The 21,125-nt window shown below is 31.6% G+C and overlaps 1 protein-coding gene across 1 annotated transcript; it reads right to left on the bottom strand.

Moving 5' to 3' along the window:
• Window positions 1–10,283: 10,283 nt before the first annotated feature.
• Window positions 10,284–14,177, bottom strand: LOC139867131 (xylan O-acetyltransferase 1-like). The gene is made up of 5 exons (XM_071855465.1): window positions 13,846–14,177; window positions 13,554–13,725; window positions 11,643–11,842; window positions 11,391–11,549; window positions 10,284–10,848 (listed from the first exon to the last, which is right to left on the bottom strand). Exons 1-5 carry the CDS (start codon window positions 14,175–14,177, stop codon window positions 10,500–10,502), a joined length of 1,212 nt encoding a protein of 403 aa, XP_071711566.1. The 3' UTR covers window positions 10,284–10,499.
• Window positions 14,178–21,125: the final 6,948 nt, after the last annotated feature.

The raw sequence follows: 21,125 nt of genomic DNA, 5'->3' as shown, positions 1-21,125 counted from the left end.
GTAGGCTTATAACTACCTTTAGTGGTTTGATTCTTGATGTTATAATTCAGTAGGCTTATAACTACCTTTAGTGATTTGATTCTTGATTTAGAATACTAATAATGAAGTGTAAGAACAAAGATGATAATGGAGAGAAAGAAAGAAACACTTTGTAAGTGTGAGAAATGGTGCAAGTTTAATGCTTGCATTCATGAGTATTTATAGCCTAAAATCTCAATATAAAAATACATACTTTGTGTACCAAAATTGACTATATGTATACACCAAAATTGACTATCCATATCTATATTATTATTATTATTATAACACTCCCCCTTGGATAGCAATTTTATTTTGTTGAAGATCAACTATAAATTACTGCCTCGTTAAAAACCTTGCTAAAGAAAACCCAGTGGGAAAAAACTTTAGCTAAGGGAAAAAGAGTGCAGCATGGAGTTGACTCCCCCTCAAGTAGACATCGCTTCAGCTGTTACATCTTTTGAACATGTCTCATGCCAATGTTATGAACGTGTGTTCTGAAAATAGCAGTTGGAAGTGCTTTCGTGAAAAGATCAGCAGAGTTTTTGCTAGATTGCACATATCTCATTTCAATCTGGTTGTCCTTAATGAGATTTTGAGTGTATGAGAAGAATCTAGGTGGTATGTGTTTTGTTCGGTCACTTTTGATATACCCTTCTTTCATCTGTGCTATGCAAGCTGCATTATCTTCATAGATAGTTGTTGGACTTTTATCGCGTTCTAGTCCACAAGAATCAGTAATGAGTTGTGTCATTGATCTCAACCAAAAACATTCTCGAGTAGCTTCATGTAATGCAATCACTTCGGCATGATTTGACGATGTAGCAACAAGTGTTTGTTTTTGAGAACGCCATGATATTGCAGTACCTCCATTTAGGAATACATATCCAGTTTGAGATTTAGCTTTATGTGGATCAGATAAATAACCTGCATCTGCATAACCAACCAAATCTTGTTTTGATTCGTTAGAATAAAATAATCCTAAATCAGTAGTTCCTCGAAGGTATCGAAATATGTGTTTGATCCCATTCCAGTGTCTTTTGGTAGGAGCAGAGCTGAACCTTGCCAACAAATTAACTGCAAAAGAAATGTCAGGTCTTGTACAATTTGTAAGATACATAAGAGCTCCAATTGCACTAAGATATGGTACTTCTGGTCCAAGAATGTCTTCTTGATCTTCACATGGACGAAATGGATCAGCTTCAACATTGAGTGATCTAACAACCATAGGAGTACTTAATGGTTTTGCCTTGTCCATATTGAAACGTTTCAAAATCTTTTCAGTATATGTTGTTTGATGTACAAGTAAACCATTAGGCATATGCTCAATTTGTAAACCAAGGCAATACTTGGTTTTTCCGAGATCTTTCATTTCAAATTCTTTCTTTAGAAGTTGAATGGCTTCATGGATCTCTTTATTTGTACCTATGATGTTAAGATCATCAACATAAACAGCTATGATCACATATCCGGATGTTGTTTTCTTAATGAAAACACAAGGGCAAGTAAGATTATTTGTATACCCTTTGCTTATCAAGTAATCACTTAATCGGTTATACCACATACGTCCCGATTGTTTTAACCCATATAAAGATCTTTGTAATTTAATCGAATACATTTCTTTGGGTTTTGCATTTGATGCTTCTGGTACCTTAAATCCTTCAGGTATCTTCATATATATATCACTATCAAGTGATCCATATAGATAAGCAGTCACAACATCCATGAGATGCATTTCTAAATTTTTAGAAACTGCCAGACTGATTAAGTACCTAAAAGTAATTGCATCCATAACAGGAGAATAAGTTTCTTCATAATCAATTCCCGGTCTTTGAGAAAAACCTTGAGCTACAAGTCTAGCTTTATACCTTGTAACTTCATTTTTCTCATTTCTTTTTCGGACAAAAATCCATCTGTATCCTACAGGTTTCACATCTTTAGGAGTGAGAATGATGGATCCGAAAACTTTTCTTTTATTGAGTGATTCTAATTCAGCTCGTATTGCTTCTTTCCATTGAGCCCAATCATGTCTATTTTGACATTCAACCATAGATGTTGGTTCTGGATCATCATCATTATTCATGATGTCATATGCAACATTAAATGAAAATTTCTCATCAAGATTTTTCATTTCATTTCGGTTCCATAATATTTTTGAATATGCATAATTGATTGCAATTTCTGTATTGACATCATCAATCTCCTCTGCAGTAGGAGTACTGATTTGTGGTTCTTCTTGAACACTTTCTTTTACTTCATTATCAGCTGATTTTCTTTTTCGAGGATTTTTATCCTTTGAACCGATTGGTTTTCCACGTTTCTGACGTGGCAAATATTCATGAGTGACGTTATTGCCAGCTTTTGGAATTTCAATTCGAGCTGGAGTATTTACTGCTGGTATATATGATTTTGTCACCGTTTTTGTATCTGTAAATGCATCAGGCAATTGATTTGCAAGTTCTTGTATATGCATTATCTTTTGAACTTCTGTCTCGCATTCTTTTGTGCGAGGATCAAGATACTTTAATTGAGGTTCACACCATGAAACATCATTTTCTTTATTTTTCATTTCTCCCCCTAATCTAGGGAACAATGTTTCATTAAAATGACAATCAGCAAAACGTGCTGTAAAAACGTCACCTGTCATAGGTTCAATATACCTTAATATTGAAGATGTTTCATATCCAACATATATTCCCAACCTCCTTTGAGGACCCATTTTTGTACGTTGTGGTGTCGCAATTGGAACATACACTGCACAACCAAATGTTCTAAGATGGGAAATATTTGGCTCTTGACCAAAAGCAAGTTGTAGGGGGGAATATTTATGACTTGCACTTGGTCTGATGCGAATCAATGCAGCAGCATGTAAAATTGCATGACCCCATATAGATACAGGGAGTTTTGTTCTCATTATCAATGGTCTAGCGATTAACTGTAAACGTTTAATCAATGACTCGGCTAAACCATTTTGTGTATGCACATGAGCAACAGAATGTTCAACAACAATTCCTATAGACATGCAATAGTCATTAAATGCTTGAGATGTAAATTCACCAGCATTATCAAGTCTCACCCTTTTAATGGTGTAATCAGGAAAATGAGCTCTCAATTTAATAATTTGGGCAAGAAATTTTGCAAATGCCACATTACGGCTTGATAACAGACAAACATGAGACCATCTGCTAGATGCGTCTATTAGAACCATGAAATATCTAAATGGTCCACATGGTGGATGAATTGGTCCACATATATCACCTTGAATTCTTTCAAGAAACATTGGTGATTCTTTCTCAACCTTAAGTGGTGAGGGTCTAGTTATCAATTTTCCAAGAGAGCAAGATGTACATGGAACCATTGTATCATGATGGATTTTTCTATCCTTTAGTGGATGTCCATGAGTACATTCAATAATCCTTTTCATCATTGTTGATCCTGGATGGCCTAATCTGTTATGCCATAAACTGAATACACCAGGATCAATATATTTTTCGTTAACTACCATATGTATTTCTGGTACATTTATATGTGTATAATGTAATACAGAACTAAGTCTTGGCAGTTTTTCAACCACATGACTCTTGTCAGTGATACTTAAATATTTCTCATTTTCTGTTGTCACTGACTGATAATCATACCCGTTAAGGTATATGTCGGAGAAACTCAATAAATTTCTGCTTGACTTGGGAGAAAATAAGGCATCATTTATTAAAAATTTTGTACCATTTGGTAGTATGAAATTTGCCTTTCCTATCCCTTTTATCAAGTTAGCAGGTCCTGATATTGTATGTATAGTTCCTTCCGTTGGTTTTAGATCAATAAAATATTTCTCGGATTTAAGTATAGTGTGTGTAGTTCCACTGTCTGCTATACAGAGATCTCCACCACTTGATTGATGTTGTATTCCAGCAAAATTCATATTGAACTTCATATATAAGAAATAAATAGTGAGTACATTAATATTACACAATATTTTAAACGCAAATAGATAGTACTGAAACATTTAGCAAACATAATGACAAAGACAGACGATATTAAATCGTTTATTTTTCAAAAGACACACAACTTAAACATTCAAGAAATCTTCATATAAATCAGATGGTTTCTCAGTGACTGTTGGATCAATATTATCCACAAAATTTACTTCCTTTTCTTTACCTTTCAGCGAATCCTGATACATCTTAACAAGATGTTTAGATGTTCGGCAAGTATTAGCCCAGTGGCCCATTCTACCACATCTGTAGCAAGATTCTTCAGAATTTTTAGAAGAATTTTCTTCAACATCTTGTTTAATGGGCTTGTTTTGTGGTTGATATTTATATTTTCGTAGATTACTATTTCTTTGACCACCACGGCCACGACCACGACCACGTCCACGCCCATTACCATTACCATTACCATAAGGATGGTTTCTACCATAGTTATGGCTTTTGGCATGATGATGGTGATGGTTATTATAACCACGACCTTGCCCGCGTCCTTGTCCCTGTTTATAATTATTTGCAGTATTTGCTTCAGGGATTGCAAGTGTACCAGTAGGACGGGATTGCTGATTTTTCATTAATAGCTCATCATTTTGCTCTGCAACTAAGAGATATGAATTAAGTTCAGGATATGTTTTGAACTTTAGCATTCTCAAATTTCTTTGCACTGTGATGTTTGCAGCATTCATTGTGGAGAAAGTTTTCTCCATCATGTCTGCATCACTAATTTCATGTCCACAGAATTTAAGTTGTGAACATGTATTATACAGAGCTGAGCTGTATTCATTTACTTTCTTAAAGTCTTGGAACCTTAATGTTCTCCATTGTTCCATTGCAGCTGGAAGTAAAATTTCTCTTTGATTATTGAATCTGCTTTTGAGACCTTCCCATAAAACATGGGGATCTTCTACAGTCACATAATTATTTTGTAAGCATTCATCAATATGTTGATGAATAAAGCAACATGCCGTAGCTTGTTCTTTTTCAGAACAAGTGTTGTTTTCATTTATGGTTTCAAGAATGCCCATTGATTTAAGATGCATTTTTACTTTTATAACCCATGGCATGTAGTTGTTTCCAGTTGATTCTAAAGGAGTAAATTTAAGCTTTTCCAGATTCGACATTTTCTATTATCAAAAATTAAAACAAACATCATGATAAATTAGAGTCAATTTATATTCATAAGTATATAAACATTAAACATAAATTTAATATAACATAAATGATAAGTAGGTGACAGTGTCGACCATGTGTAAGCAATCATAAATAAATGTTATATAACAAAAATATAAATATTAGTAAACATAAATGAAAATTTGGCGACAGTGTCGACCATATATTTTTTCAGGTGGTATAACCGACCTATATCATTCTGGTGGTATAACCGACCATATATCATTTTGGTGGTATAACCGACCATATATCATTTTGGTGGTATAACCGACCATATATCATTTTGGTGGCAGAGCCAACCATATTTAGTATTAAGATTATCGTGCTGATAACGTGTTATAATTCAGTAGGCTTATAACTACCTTTAGTGGTTTGATTCTTGATGTTATAATTCAGTAGGCTTATAACTACCTTTAGTGGTTTGATTCTTGATGTTATAATTCAGTAGGCTTATAACTACCTTTAGTGATTTGATTCTTGATTTAGAATACTAATAATGAAGTGTAAGAACAAAGATGATAATGGAGAGAAAGAAACAAACACTTTGTAAGTGTGAGAAATGGTGCAAGTTTAATGCTTGCATTCATGAGTATTTATAGCCTAAAATCTCAATATAAAAATACATACTTTGTGTACCAAAATTGACTATATGTATACACCAAAATTGACTATCCATATCTATATTATTATTATTATTATAACAGAATTCATTTCAACTTTTTCTTCTTAATTCTTAAGTTTCTTCTTGTTTATTTAAAAACGCACCTTCGTATTATATTATATTCACATAACAACCCTAAAACTTATTTTTACGATTTTTTGTGCTCGGTTTAAAACTACTAAACTACAAAAGTGCAATTTGGTATGTTTGACAAGAAGTGGTTAGCTTTTATCTGTTAACTTTTTATATGTATTTAGTCATTTGGCAGAGTAGCTGAAACTATTAAAATAAAGAGTAATATGACAAAAAATTAGAAGTCAAAAGCTAACGCTACTTCTAGTAGCTTTTAGCTTTTATTTCTCTCAAAAAAATTTAAGCTCTTGTAATAAAACGGAACTTTTTATTTGATAGGAGATTTTTCATAAAAGCTAAGAGCTCTAAAAAGCTTGTTGTCAAACATGGCCAAAGACTTAATTTATATAGTCGAGATTTCGACATTAGTTTTGCTATAGTAATTCCTAAATAAATTATGTCAATAGTCTTTTAAACTATAAATTGTGTAACTACTCCGGCTATTTGTTAAAAATAACCATGGGTGAAAATTTTGTATACTTTTTATTTTTGTCATTGAAATATTATTATACCCGTATATCATATATGTAGCGGTGATTGGAGGTTCTTTTGAAATTAGTTTCTTTATCCCACAATTAGAAAGATAGATAACCTTCTTTAACACCGGATGAAGAAATAATTTTCTTTTATTCTCAAATATATTAACTAGAGTATATTAATGATTATCTACAACTCAACTTCTTCATACCTTACAAACGTGAGATTGAATATTGTTGTTCTTGATATATAGTGAGTATAACATTAGACGACCTTTACTTGATTATAGTTTTCATTTCAAAGTGGATTAGTATTAATTATTATATTGTGTATTCAGACAACTTTTTATATTGTTATACACTACTCTCATCTAAACAAAATTCAAAGGCTTGTATTTTTGCTTATTGAGATTTTACCTTCACAATAAGTGATCAAGTACTCGGTAGATATTTGTTATAATTTTATAAGGATGGATTACTTTATTATGAGATTATAATGCTAATAATAGTGAACATGAGGGGTAAGATCACATTTCTTGAATATCAAAGGGGTGTTTATGTAAAGTGGCATTAGATAACAACCAATGAAAAAAGAGTGCGCTGGAATAAAGAAATAAGAAGAAATATGGCGTGGTGCGATCTGGTCACTTGATCCTATATCATTTGTTTATACCATGTTTTGCCTTGGTAGTGTAACAGCCTAGCGATTGCATTTTACACTTTACACTACACATGGTTTAGTTTTTTTACATTCTATTCAGAGTTAAATATTTTCATATTATATTGTTCATTTAAGAAAACTTAAGTGCTAATCTTACGAGTCACAATGTACTAGTATTTTTTTTTACGTAAATAAAGTCTGTAATTTGAAGAATATTTACACACTGGCTCTAGCACTTTTTATTATTACAAATCTAAACTTGGTTTATGAGTGGCAACACCTAAATTTAAGTGCTACTAGCAACACCTACAATTCCCAAACAGCAGATAGAAAATGGGGATTGAGGTATTTATTTATGGGGATGATTCTCACACACACTTTTTTGATCCTCACACACCAATTGAGTATTATTAGAAGAGTAAAAGGTTAAAATAGGTGTGTGAGGATCAAAAAAGTGTGTGTGAGAATAATCCCCCATTTATTTAACGACTATTTATAATTTATAATATTAATATATTAGAGTGTCATTAAAAGAACCATAAACCCTAAATGGGTCAAGCTTATCAGGACATTGAGATGCATAGTGTCCCTCTGTACGGCACAACTGGCAGCGAGGAGGGTGACGGGTGCCTCGACCTCGTCCACGAGAAGATGAACCACGATAATTATTTCTACCACGACCACGATAATTTCATGTTGAAGAAGCGGTGGTGGTTGTGGTATTAAACGCAACCGTGGTAGCAGCAGAGTCAGTTACGGATTGAAGAAACATCTCATGGCTTTCGGCCTGAGATAACAGATCTCGAAACTGTGGTTTTGGAGACATGAGACGTTGTGTGGTTGAGAAGGTTTCAAACGTGGACCCAAGTCCACACAAGAACCAGTGCATCTTGTCTTCTTCAGGAACTGGGTGACCAATGTCCTGTAACTGATCACATACACCTTTAAACTTCTTCGAAAATTCAGCAACTGTGGAAGAGCCCTTCTTAAGATGACGAAAAGAATCACGGAGAGTATGAACACGTTCAACCGAACCATGATGATAGGTGCTTTCTAAGGCAGTCCAAACTACGTGAGATGTGGTATGACCGAGGGTTTCTGCCATAACTTCTTCAGATAATGAAGATTGAAGAAGAATAAGGGCTCGTTGGTCAGCGGCTACCCAGGAGGAATAGTCCGGATTGGGAGTAACAGTTTCAACGGTGGTGATGTAGGGGGCGGCTTTGGAATGGTTCCAGTAACATAACCAGTTAGCTGCTGATAAGCAAAAAGAGGAACTATTTGTTTATGCCAAAGCAAGTAGTTTGTAGAAGAGAGTTTGATGTTTAGCATGTGAAGAATGGTGTTTAGAAGGAGAGGAGAATCAGCATCAGATGTGTTGGATTGGCCGGCCATGATTACAGAAAAGAGAAACCAAGACCCAAATTAGACTGATACCATATAATAGTTATGAAAATCACGACACAATTTGTGTGTGAGGTATATTGACTATATATAGGATTACAACAAAATCAAAGTAGCAAACAAATAGGGATTGACCCAATCTATAATTTAAATAAAAGATTCACAAAATATTTATAATATCTTAGTCTTGATCTCATTAAGCTCTAATCTATAGTGTAATATATGACCTTATGGCTTATACTAGTTCAAATGCATATGTCACAAAAGGATGTCAAACTTGTTATAAGCAAGTTTGGTGTTTTGTAACGCATTAGAGGTAAAATGCATACCTTTAACGCATATATGTTTTGAATGTTTTTGTTATGGCCGTACGTTGAAAAAAATGTTGGGATCCTAGGTCCATAGCCAATGGGCAAGTCCAACTAGGTTGATCACCTAGTCGTGACACAATGAAGGGTCCAACGTTACATCATATTTAACTAACAGTTACGGAGATCCCAAAATGTTCAAAACATATTTGTGTGGCAAATGACACTATGAACATGTTACAGCTTTCAATTCGTGTATAAAAATTTGAATAAACATCACTGATACATTTTTCGTCTATAAAAATTTGACATAAACATCACTGATACTCTCTAAGTGATAGAAATTAGATTAGTAAACCGTAACTTTATTAATGAATAACGATTACAATATATAGAAGTACAATAACTTATCAGATTATAAATTATACATGAAAACTAAATTATACAATATATCTAATACCTCTAATTTAGGACTAGATATATACAAAATACATACGGATATTATTTATCCTTATCATGTCCCCTCAAGATGGATCCAATCTTGAAGATAAGATGATGAAACACATATTTGAAAAAGTCTTGGTAAAAAGATTGGTGGCAAACGATCGTTTGAAGCAACAGTAACGGTAAAGAAATTGCAGTGGCAGCGAATGAAGACAATGGCATGGACATTAGCAACAGAGAGATTGGAGAGAAAACGGTAGTCCGTTTGTAGTTCAGTAGCGAATAAAAACCCTTTGATGGCAGTGATAGTTCGTTTGTAGTTCAGTGACGAAAAATCGATCACGGTGGTAAAAGTTAGCCAAAGTCACACCATAGTGACATGTGGTTAACCGGTTATGTTGACGATGGCCTAAGTCACACCGTTTGTAGTTGCAGTGACGGTGGTGAACCGGTTACAGCGGCAATGGTCTAAGTCACACCGTTTGCAATGGCAGTGACGGTGGTGATTCGATTTCGGTGGCGGCAACCTAAGTCACACCGTTTGCGAAAAAGACATTAGAAAGTTACATGTGACAAAGATGTATTGGTGTAGGTGATGGCACAAGAATTTATTATTATTATTATTATTATTATTATTATTATTATTATTATTATTATTATTATCAATTATTATTACCTTTTATTTTCAACGTTTGTATTCATTAATTGTTTTAAAAAAATAGAGAAAATTGAAAACTTAATGTGCTTTATATATCATCAATCATTTGTAACTTATATTATATTTGTTACCATTTCGATAAGTTACAGAATAATCGTTCCATACAGAGAGAAAAATAAAATCAGTATATCGTTTGAATACTGAAATGATTTTATTTACAAAAAAAAGGGTCTAAAATGATGTAATTATTTGATTTGATTTGACCAACTTTCGTTGTCATTTGTTGCACATTTAACAAGGTTAATAATAGAGTCCACACAGTTGAAAGAAACACATCTCGGAAAAAAAATCAACTGCTTGTTTTGTACATTTGTTTTCCTGTTAACAACAGTTTTATTTTTTACATCATCTCCAAAATGTTCCGCAACCTTTGCACCTTTAAACATAACTAGCCCTTCTAAAAAGACATATACAAACATTTACATTTTTTTAAAGAAAAATCTCATTCTTTGACATACAATGTAGGAAAAAACAAAGTCAAAAAGACAAAAAAGGTAAAAATGTAAATTGTTCATCACGGGTCAAGAGCGAGAAAGCATTCGTGTATAGAGAATCTCATTCCATGTATCAGGTAAACCGGGTAAGCACCAATGTATACAATCTGCATAAATAGAAGGATTTGCCTTTTCTTCGTCAGTTAATAATTTGCTTTGACGGGTGGTGTAAATTGACGTATGTGCATCTTTTCGGTACTCTGAAAGACTAGTTATGTTGAGGAACTGCACTGGAAATTGCATCGATTTAATCACATTAGTTGCAACCGTATAGAGTCGTCGATCAGTGCCCACGTATGGTGGTGCAGTCGTGTTTAGGATTGGACTCGTTTCCTTGGCACATTTGATGCCATCAGGGTTGTTCCAGTCCGTGCTCCTATTGATTTTTCATATATTATAATTGGTTGAAATAAGTAAAGTACATTGTATTTTGTATTGTACTATACAACAAAAAATATATAAAATTAAAAGCTACTGTAGTGTTATATATAGATGTGATGAAAATAAATTCCGTATGTGATTTACTATATAATATAACAATTTCATATAAGATTGGAATGGTAAACAGACAAGGTTTTTTCTATTAGGTTATCCGGTGACGGGGAGTATTTTTACTATCATGTATGCGATCTAACCGAATTATTCTGTGACCCTTTTCGACCCGGCTAATTTGATAAAATTTCCTTAATCTTTGTGTACTAACCCTTAATCGAATAGATATGCTTCTAATGAGGTTTGAGCATGAGAACTCTTGCGATGATATCCGAACCCTAATCACTAGGCTAACTTGAAATGGTTCTAAGATTTAAACATATTTATTGCAAAAAATACCCAAAGTCCTTATAATATGTATATGATGATATTTTGTTAAATCCTTAGCACAAAATTGTAGGTTTATAGTTATGGTTGTGAACTTACTTAATATGAAGAGGAGACATGCTATTGAAAAAGACCATGGTACGATTAGGGTTAATGTTCGTATCAACCCATTTGGCCCAAGTCTTTAGCACTCCCGTGTATGCCATAGGCCTATCGACTTCATCATATTCAGTTGATCCTTCATCGAATGACCCTCGCCTAATTTATTGCATTTACGATAACGTATTAGCGAAAGTAAAACTTAAAGAAATCCGGTTAGTTTATAGACATATTTCTGGTAGTCATGCTTACAGGACTTTCATGTATCCTGTGTTCATCCACCAAATGTATGTGTTGAAGACCAAATAGTCAACATTTTTCCAGTTTTGACCATGTTTATTGATCGATTCAGGCATAATAACTCGGTCTAAGATGCTGTGCATATCAGGGTTATCAGAATTAGATTCGACCAGAAATGGCGCCCAGTAGTATTCCACCGTGGCATTATACTCCTGCAAAAATGCAAAGTCAACGTTTGACTTTCTATGGTTTATTCATACAGAATACAAGGTTTGGTGTAATGCATCCTTTTGAACATATCTAGAGAATCATATGCAAGGAATATAATAATCAAATATTAAGAAATCTGAAAAAAAAAAAAAAAAAAAAAAAATCAGAAATGAGAAAACTAAAATAATTTCTCAATCTGTCAATCAGTATCACAATCTTAGAGAAAATGGTGTACTATTTGTTTTGACTGGAAAAGGATATTATAAAAATTAAAGTCAAATTGTATATTTTAAAGGGGTTTCATTGTGAAAAGTACAGCAAAGTGCCAAATCACTTGAGGATTCATGCTAGGACCATTTACTTTTCTTTTTCTCTAGATGCTAAGGACTAATAGACATTATCATGAACAAAGACCACAAAAGCATATCTTTTGCCGTTTATTGGTTACCGTTATCATCAGCGTGCATGATTAATTTGTATAGTACAATCCTCTAATGCACCCGTTTGTTGATCTACAACAAGTGACAATGAAAATAACATTAACCTAGTGTAATTAATATATTCATATTCTTTTAGGTTTTCTAGCGTGTGTCTTCCTGATACACGTTAAGGTGATTTAATGTACAAATGATTATTAAAAGTTGTAAATATATACACACAAAAAATTACTCCGTAGTAAGTATTAAATTCAAACGTTAATATTTAAGGTAATTTTGACTTAATCAAATGAATGTCAACGTATACTCCAATATTATGGTGCGTTTAATAAAACATAATTATTAAATGTTAAGTATTTTAAAATCTAAATAATTTAAAGCTTCTGATTTATCTTAGTTTTGAACGAAAATAAGTTAGTATTAAAAGAGATATTAAATGAAATAGAGATGTTGAATAGTTAAAAAAAGTATTTTGAATAGTTAGAAAAAGTATTTCAAATCTGAATGATTCTGTTGGAACTAATTGGTTTGTGTGTGTCCCACATAGAATATGAGAAAAAACAATCGTGTGGATATAAGTCTAAGGGAACCTCTATTTATCACCAATTGGCTTTAGATTATTAAGATATTCATAGGTTTATATATGTGTGTTAATGAACCGAACTTAATGGTTTCATATACCTAACATTTATATTTGCTAGTTAAAGTTTTACTTTATAGTTACATACTTAGTTAGTATAAATTTAATACTATAATGTTTAAATCTTAAATTAATATTATAATTTTTCGTACAAGCTCGTGTAGCTCGAGTCGTTTAAACATATACGAGCATACAAACCATTCGAGCTATATAGGCTCAATTAACTTGTTCAATTATTAAACGAGTTTCAATCGAGCCGAGTCGAATATTAACTTTTTCATACTCGGCTCGTGAAACTAATAGACAACATTTTTTGTTCGAACTCGACTCTTCAAACTCGTTAAAGCTCGAACTCGTAAAAACGAGCTCGAACTCGAGTAGCTCGTTAAAAGTTCGGTTCGTTAACCTTCTAAGGCTTATATATTATACACGTTGAGCCCAAAACGATGAGTTTCATCACATTTTGATGAATGACATACACTAAAAATGATAGTCTTGGAATTGCCTTCCATATAAAATAGTACTAAGTTTTTTTAAGAATTAAACTTAAATACGAAAGTATTTAAATTGTGAATCTCAATAAACTTGAACCGTAAATCAAGCAAGCAGTGGAGAGAGAATAAAGTAAAAACAGACCTCAATTCTGAAAATGGTAGACGACCCGGATTTAATCAAGCTTCTTCTTCCTGAATTAACACCTGATTGAACCAAACACACCATTGATTCCCACTGGTTTCTATTTAATGAATCCCCAACAAACATTATCCTCTTATTCCTTAGTTTTTCCACCAACAATTTCGCTCTAAACCTTCATTTCCACACACCAATACTTGCACAAGTTCATTTAAACTCAAACAGACATAAATATTGTTACAGTAAGATGTAAAATGCTTAATGATTTTACATTTAAAAAACAGAGTAAGCTTACTTTGGTAAATTACAATCTTTGGGTTGCCATCTCCACTTTTGATACATAGAATCTGGTCTCCCATTTTTCATACAAGTAACCTGCTCACTCAAAAACTCACACTCATTTTCTTTATACAAAGGGTGTGTAAACTCATCAAAAACCCATTTCCCATTGAATATATCGCACGTGTCTGGTGGAAGCTCGATATTTTCGATGTTTATTGTTTTTTGTGTGAATGGGAATCGTGTTATGGATTTAACATCTTGGTTGAAGAAAATAACAGCAATGAGAAAAACAGAGAAGAGGGTGATGGAAACAGAGAAGTGGAGGTTATTTTTCCGGTGTATCATGACTGAATTGTAGGTGAAATGAGAAATTTGAAGATGTTGAGATTGACATTTATTTATGGGGAAAATAATAATGAAATGATTTGGTGAAATGTGATTGTTAAGGTTTTGGTAAATTAACATATATTTTGGTTAAGTTGATTAATTGTCCTAAGTAATTCATGATTTTCTAGAGAGTGGGTGAGGGCTAATTAGTGAGAAGAAAGTGTTTATCAAGACTCAAGAATGGGTGGGTAAGCAGGATACTCTCCTTAAATAGCAATAACTAGTCCGGAGCAGCCCGTGCGATGCAGCGGAGGTTTTTGGTGTGCATGTTCGTATTGAACGTAGCGTTGTGTATGTACAGAGAGGGAAAATGACTCATGTGTTAAGAACCGTTTAGATGTCGGTGTGGTTAACGTTTTTAAAAAGGTATCCGTTTCGAACGTAGTTAGTCTCGTTTTGTTCGTAAAATTATTTTAAGTTTAATGGTGTTAGCGGTGAAAATTAATTCGTGATGAGTAGGAAGATAAGACCCGTTGAAGTTTATGGTGAGATATTTTTTTTTATTTAAATTAAAAATTAAAGTTACGATTTTAACCCCTGCAGAATTGAACAGGCCAAGATACTTTAGGGAGTAAGTGAAAATTCGCAGTGTGAATGGGAGGGTTGGAACGACCAAAAAGTTAAAAGGGAACGACATATATTCTCGCCTCTTTTAGTATAGTGAAAATTCGCAGTGTGAATGGGAGGGTTGGAACGACCAAAAAGTTAAAGGGAACGACATATATTCTCGCCTCTTTTAGTATATATAGTAAAATAAAATAAACTAATACTCCTTCTGTTTCTAACCAAGAGTTCACTTTTATTTTTCAAAGTCTTTTGTATAAAACATTGACTCAAAATATTTTTGTTTGTGTTATATATTATTCGATGAAATTTATATGAATGAATTAATGTTCAAATGTGTTTTCATTAGTATAATTTTCATCAAATAATATATAACAAAAATAAAATTAGAATAGACGAGTAGGTTTTGGTACGTATGTGTGTATTGTGGGTATGTGTGTATGTGGGTTTATGTGAATGTGTGTATGTGTCTTCTTTTATTGTGATCTACGTATGAATGTTTATGTATGTTTGTTTCTTCGTGCATAGTGCATTTTCGTTGATTTTTACCGTGACCCCTTTTTGGTAATTGGGTAGGTTTCTTTATGTAGGTATGTAGGTGCATGTATTGTATGGATGTATGTGTTTGTATGTACGCATGTTTAGGGTATAGATTATGGATGCTTGCATGCTTATGTGTGTATGTTTCCGGGTATGTATTTTAACAACCCGTTCATATCGATTATAAACTAATTACAATAGTTGATTTCATTGCGAGGTATTAACCTCTAAATGATACATTTTACAAACATTGCATTCGTTTTTAAAAGACAAACTTCCATATCCTCAAAAGTTGACAGGCATGCATACCATTCCATAATATATCCAAACTATAAATGACTTAATAATAATCTTGTTGAACTCAATGACTCGAATGCAACATCTTTTGAAATGTGCCATGAATGACTCACAGTAATATCTCTAAAATGAGCAAATGCACAGCGGAAGATTTCTTTCAAACCTGAGAATAAACATGCTTTCAAGTGTCAACCAAAAGGTTAGTGAGTTCATTAGTTATCATAAACATTCATTTCCATCATTTTAATAGACCACAAGATTTCAGATATATAATTGTACACGTAACCCGAGTACAAAATAGTACGCATAACCTGCGAATTAAAAATCATTTATATGGTGAACATTGGTAACCGACATTAACAAATGCATCTAGAATATCCCCAATATACAGGTACACTCATCTGTATATAAAATCGAAGTACTAAAGCATCCGTAACCCGGATGGGACGTGTCAAAGTCCATAGATCTATCTTCAGGATTCGCGTCAATTTGGGGGTCTGTTCCCAAATTCTTAGGCTACCAAGCTGTGACGACCCGGAAATTTTCGACCAAATTTAAATTTAAAATTTATATGATTTTGACCGACGATTCACGAACAAATATTTGTAACTAGACATGAATAAATATATATATAAATATATATTTTATAATGTGATAAAAATATAATAATAACTTAGTCATAAAACGTTTAGATTTAAAATAATATTATTATATATATATTAGGACGATGATTTTAAGAAGCAAATGACCAAAACACTCAAATGAATAAGTTACACTTTGAGTGGGATAATTTTTCATTGATTTGAGTTTTGTTATTGATAAAGGTACATTACACGAAACGTAAAGTACCAGTTTTCTAAGCGTACGAAAATGCGTTCGAAAAACCGGAACCGGTACTTAAGTCGAGAGTCAACGTACAACACATCAGTGTAAAAATTACAAATCAACTATGCACGAGAATATAATATAATATTTAATTAATTCTAAAGATTAAATATATTATATATTAAATAATATATATATATATATATATATATATATATATATATATATATATATATATATATATATATACATAAAATTGTGTCGGTAGGAAAAATTTGAGGAACATGAGTTGAAAATAAGCCTCATGCGATCGCATGAGGCCACCCTCACAAAATCATGCGATCGCATGAGGGGGGTTGGTGGCCGAACTCCCTTTAAATTGAATTCGTTGTTCCTGGAACTCACTCATTCCATTTTCACTTCGTATCATCTATGTTATTATTTATATTATTATTATTAATATTATAAATTTAATCTTATTAGTATTATTATTAAGAAAAATTATTATTATTAGTATTATTATTAGTATATATACATAAAATACTACGACGAGGTCATGATTGCATTAATTTCAAAACGGATTTTATGAGCGGGATGAAGCTAAGGAAATTATGAGTTATAGCTATGGAGGTTATGGGTAATGTTCGGGGGTAGGCTCATGAGGTCAAACTAGTGTTTATCATCTCCGTTGCGTCTACGTACCTTTCCTGCAATATTGAATCTCAATATTGATACGTGAGTACTCGTAATTTAATTTTTATATATTAATAGTGTATCCCTGACTAGTGCTCGAGTATATAGGATTATGCATGCTTGTACTTTTGATATTGCCATTAGATAGGTTATGTTGAATCCTGAATTAGTTACATATGCGGTTGAGATAAGGTATAACATATGCATGTCGTTGGAAAGCTAGCGAAAAATTATTAACTTTTCATTTAGAAATCGTGTGATTTCGATGAACGGATTAAAAGATATGGTCAACTGAATTATGATTAACGTTAAATAAAATTGTGTTTGAAACTGTAAATTAATATTTAAACAACTTGTCTATGAGATTGATAAATTGAATTTTTAAATATTACTAATCGAGTAAATGAATTTCTATATAAGGCACGTCTCGTCTTGTTGAGCAATTGTCAAAGTTGACTGTCTTATCATGTTATAAATCTTTATAAACATTACAATCTGATTTTACAAGTATTGGAAAACTATGTGAAATAATAAAATATGTTCGATTGCCATGATAATTCAAATATAATATAGCTCCTGAAATAAATAATATTTTGAGTTTGATAAACTATAAATTCGTCCAATTATCAAGACTTATATTATGTTAATAGACATGTATAGATTTAAAAATCATATTGGGTAAGGTTAACTTTTGAGATGACTTTTGTTAACTTTTGTATGTCGGTCTCGAGCATTAGGATTGTGATACACTATGACCAGACCTAATTTGTTAGACATGTATTGACCAACATATGTTCTCTAGGTTGAGATCTACGGTTATTTTACATTCCGAGTTTCGGTCATATTCCGGTGAATTACTTTATGTACTGTTAAAGTGAGTTTCATTTGCTCCCTTTTTAATTGCTTTTGCAATCTATATTTTTTGGCTGAGAATACATGCACTTTATGTTAAACAAAATGGATACAAGTACATACTAAATTCTACACTGAGTTTGAACCGAAAATCCCTTAGCTTTGGTAACTAGTAACTGCCGGTTATAAGAACTGGTGGGCGCGAGTAGTAGTATATGGATCCATAGGGCTTGATATCCCCGTCCGAGCTAGAGCACTAGCCTTTTAACGGACGTATGCTATTTGAGAAGCGTACACGTTGGTTTGCATGTATTATTAAGATGATTATACAAAGGGTATAAATTATATATACGTTAAGTTTAGTTACCAGGGTGCTCAATTTCGTAGAATATTTTGATAAACGTTTCTGGATGAAACAACTGAAAACTTGTGATTCACCTTTATATACAGATTATGTGCAACATTAAAACTATGAACTCACCAACCTTTGTGTTGACACTTTTAACATGTTTATTCTCAGGTTTCTATAAGTCTTCCGCTGTTTGCTTATATGTGATACAAGCTATGTGCATGGAGTCATACATGCTTTATTCAAGAAAACTTTGCATTCACAAAATCATCACCGTGTATCTTATTTTGACTGCATTGTCAACAAATGTATTATGGTAAACTATTATTTATGGTGATTGTCTATATGTAGAAATCATCAAACGTTGAAAACCTTAGAAATTGATATTAATTTATTGTGTACCTTTTGAAAAGAATGCAATGTTTACAAAAAGTATCATATAGAGGTCAAAACCTCACTATGAAATCAATGAATGATGTATTCGTCCAAAGAGATTTGGAAGGATCGTCACACAAGCTAAAAAGGGTGATATCCGGTATAATAATTCAATCATAGAATGTAGTTTCAGTACTTGTGTCTATTTCGTAAAACAGTTATAAAAGCAGCGCATGTATTCTCAGACCCAAAAATATATATTCCAAAATCATTTAAAAAGGGAGCAAATGAAAACTCACAATACTGTATTTCGTAGCAATTAAGCATATGACGGCACTGAACAAGTGCAGGGTTGGCTTCGGATTCACGAACCTATATTAAGTATATATATATATATATATATATATATATATATATATATATATATATATATATATATATATATGTATATATATATATATATATATATATGTATATATATATATATATATATATTTATATCATGGTCAATATCTGTCTAACAATTTAGGTCAAGTCATAGTATATCACAATCCTAATGCTCGAGATCGATATGCAAAAGTCAACAAAAATCAGTTTGATCCAATATGACTTTCTAAAATCTATATGTGTTTATTATATAACTATAATATGGTCATTTTATATATTTAAATATATTTAACAGATTTTATTAGAGTAAATAATACAAGTCTTTTATTAATAAAAATTTATGTTAAAATTTATATCTGATAAAAATATACTTTTGTATCTTAAGTAATAAAATTTATAAAGTTCATTTAATATTATAAAAATATAGTAGTATGTATAATTAATGGAATTATATTACATGTGGTAAAAATATCTTTGTATCACCTAATCATTTGTTAAAATAATATTGATAATAATAATAATAATAATAATAAGTAAAAGTTGTATTATTTTATAATAATATTAATTATTTTTAATATTAATAATAATATAATAATAATAATAGCAATATTTATATTTACTAATGATAATAATAATCTTGATAATAAATAATAATCTTTTATAGTAATACAAATGTTATAATAATAATAATATCTTATCTTAATAATATTTACTATATATATAATTATTATAATAAGAATAGTAATAATAATGTTTTATAAAAATAATCCTGTCAAAAATAATAATGCTAATAATAACCCTAATATGATATCAATAATAAAAAATGATATTTTTATTAGAATTGATAATTTTAACAAACATGATAATTTTAATATTAATGATACTTTTAATGATAATAATGATAAAAATTATAAAATAATAGTTTTTATAAAAATGTTATATTTTAATAATAACTATAGTAATAATAATAACAATAACAATTTTAATGATAATACCTGTATTGATAACGATAATGGTAATAATAACAATAATCAGATAATAATAACGACGATAATAACGACGACGTAATAATAATAATCATAATCATTTTTAATAATAATACTAAGATTAATGATAATTCAGTTGACTATATCTTTGAATCCGTTCATCGAAATCACACGACTTCTAAATGAAAAGTTAATAATTTTTTGACAGTTTTCCAACGACATGCATATCATATACCTTATATCAGTATTATATGTATTAAATTCGTGATTCATCATATACTATTTAACGACGAAATAAAACATACAAGCATGCATGATCATATATACTCGAGCACTAGTCTCGGATACACTATTAATATATAAAAGATAGGACATGAGTGCTCACGTATCAATATTGAGATTCAATATTGCAGGAAAGTACGTAGACGCAACGGAAATGATAAACACTAGATTGACCTCACGAGCATACCCCCGAATAATACCCATAACCTCCATAGCTATAACCCATAATTTTCTTAGCTCTATCCCTCTTGAAAAACCCATTTTGAAATCATTCGAGCAGAACCTCGTCGTAGTATTTTATGTATAAATAATAATAATAATAATAATAATAATAATAATAATAATAATAATAATAATAATAATAATAATAATAATAATAATAATAATAATGTAATTAATAATAATTATAATTCAGAGATAGATGGATAGTTATGTGAGTGTGTGTGAGGATAAACCGAACTCGATCAATTTATAGAAGTTGGCCAGATACACACTGCCATGCGATCACATGGCTCCATGGTGTAAATCCCATGCGATCGCATGGGTCACCTTTACAGCCCATGTTCCGTTAATTTTTGGCTGACAACACTCGTTTAATATATAATAATATATATTTATTTAATTTATATAATTATATATATATATATAATATTCATGTGCATAGTTAACTTGTAGGTTTTGTTCCAAAGTCTCGTACTGTAACAGCCCAACCCGTATTAAAACCGGCCCATAATTTTTTTTCCTTTAATACGCGTT

This window comes from Rutidosis leptorrhynchoides, chromosome 9, assembly GCF_046630445.1.
Source record: "Rutidosis leptorrhynchoides isolate AG116_Rl617_1_P2 chromosome 9, CSIRO_AGI_Rlap_v1, whole genome shotgun sequence".
NCBI classification, from domain to species: domain Eukaryota; kingdom Viridiplantae; phylum Streptophyta; class Magnoliopsida; order Asterales; family Asteraceae; genus Rutidosis; species Rutidosis leptorrhynchoides.
The sequence above is the reverse complement of the archived record's forward strand: the minus strand, read 5'-3'. Positions and strand labels throughout refer to the sequence as shown.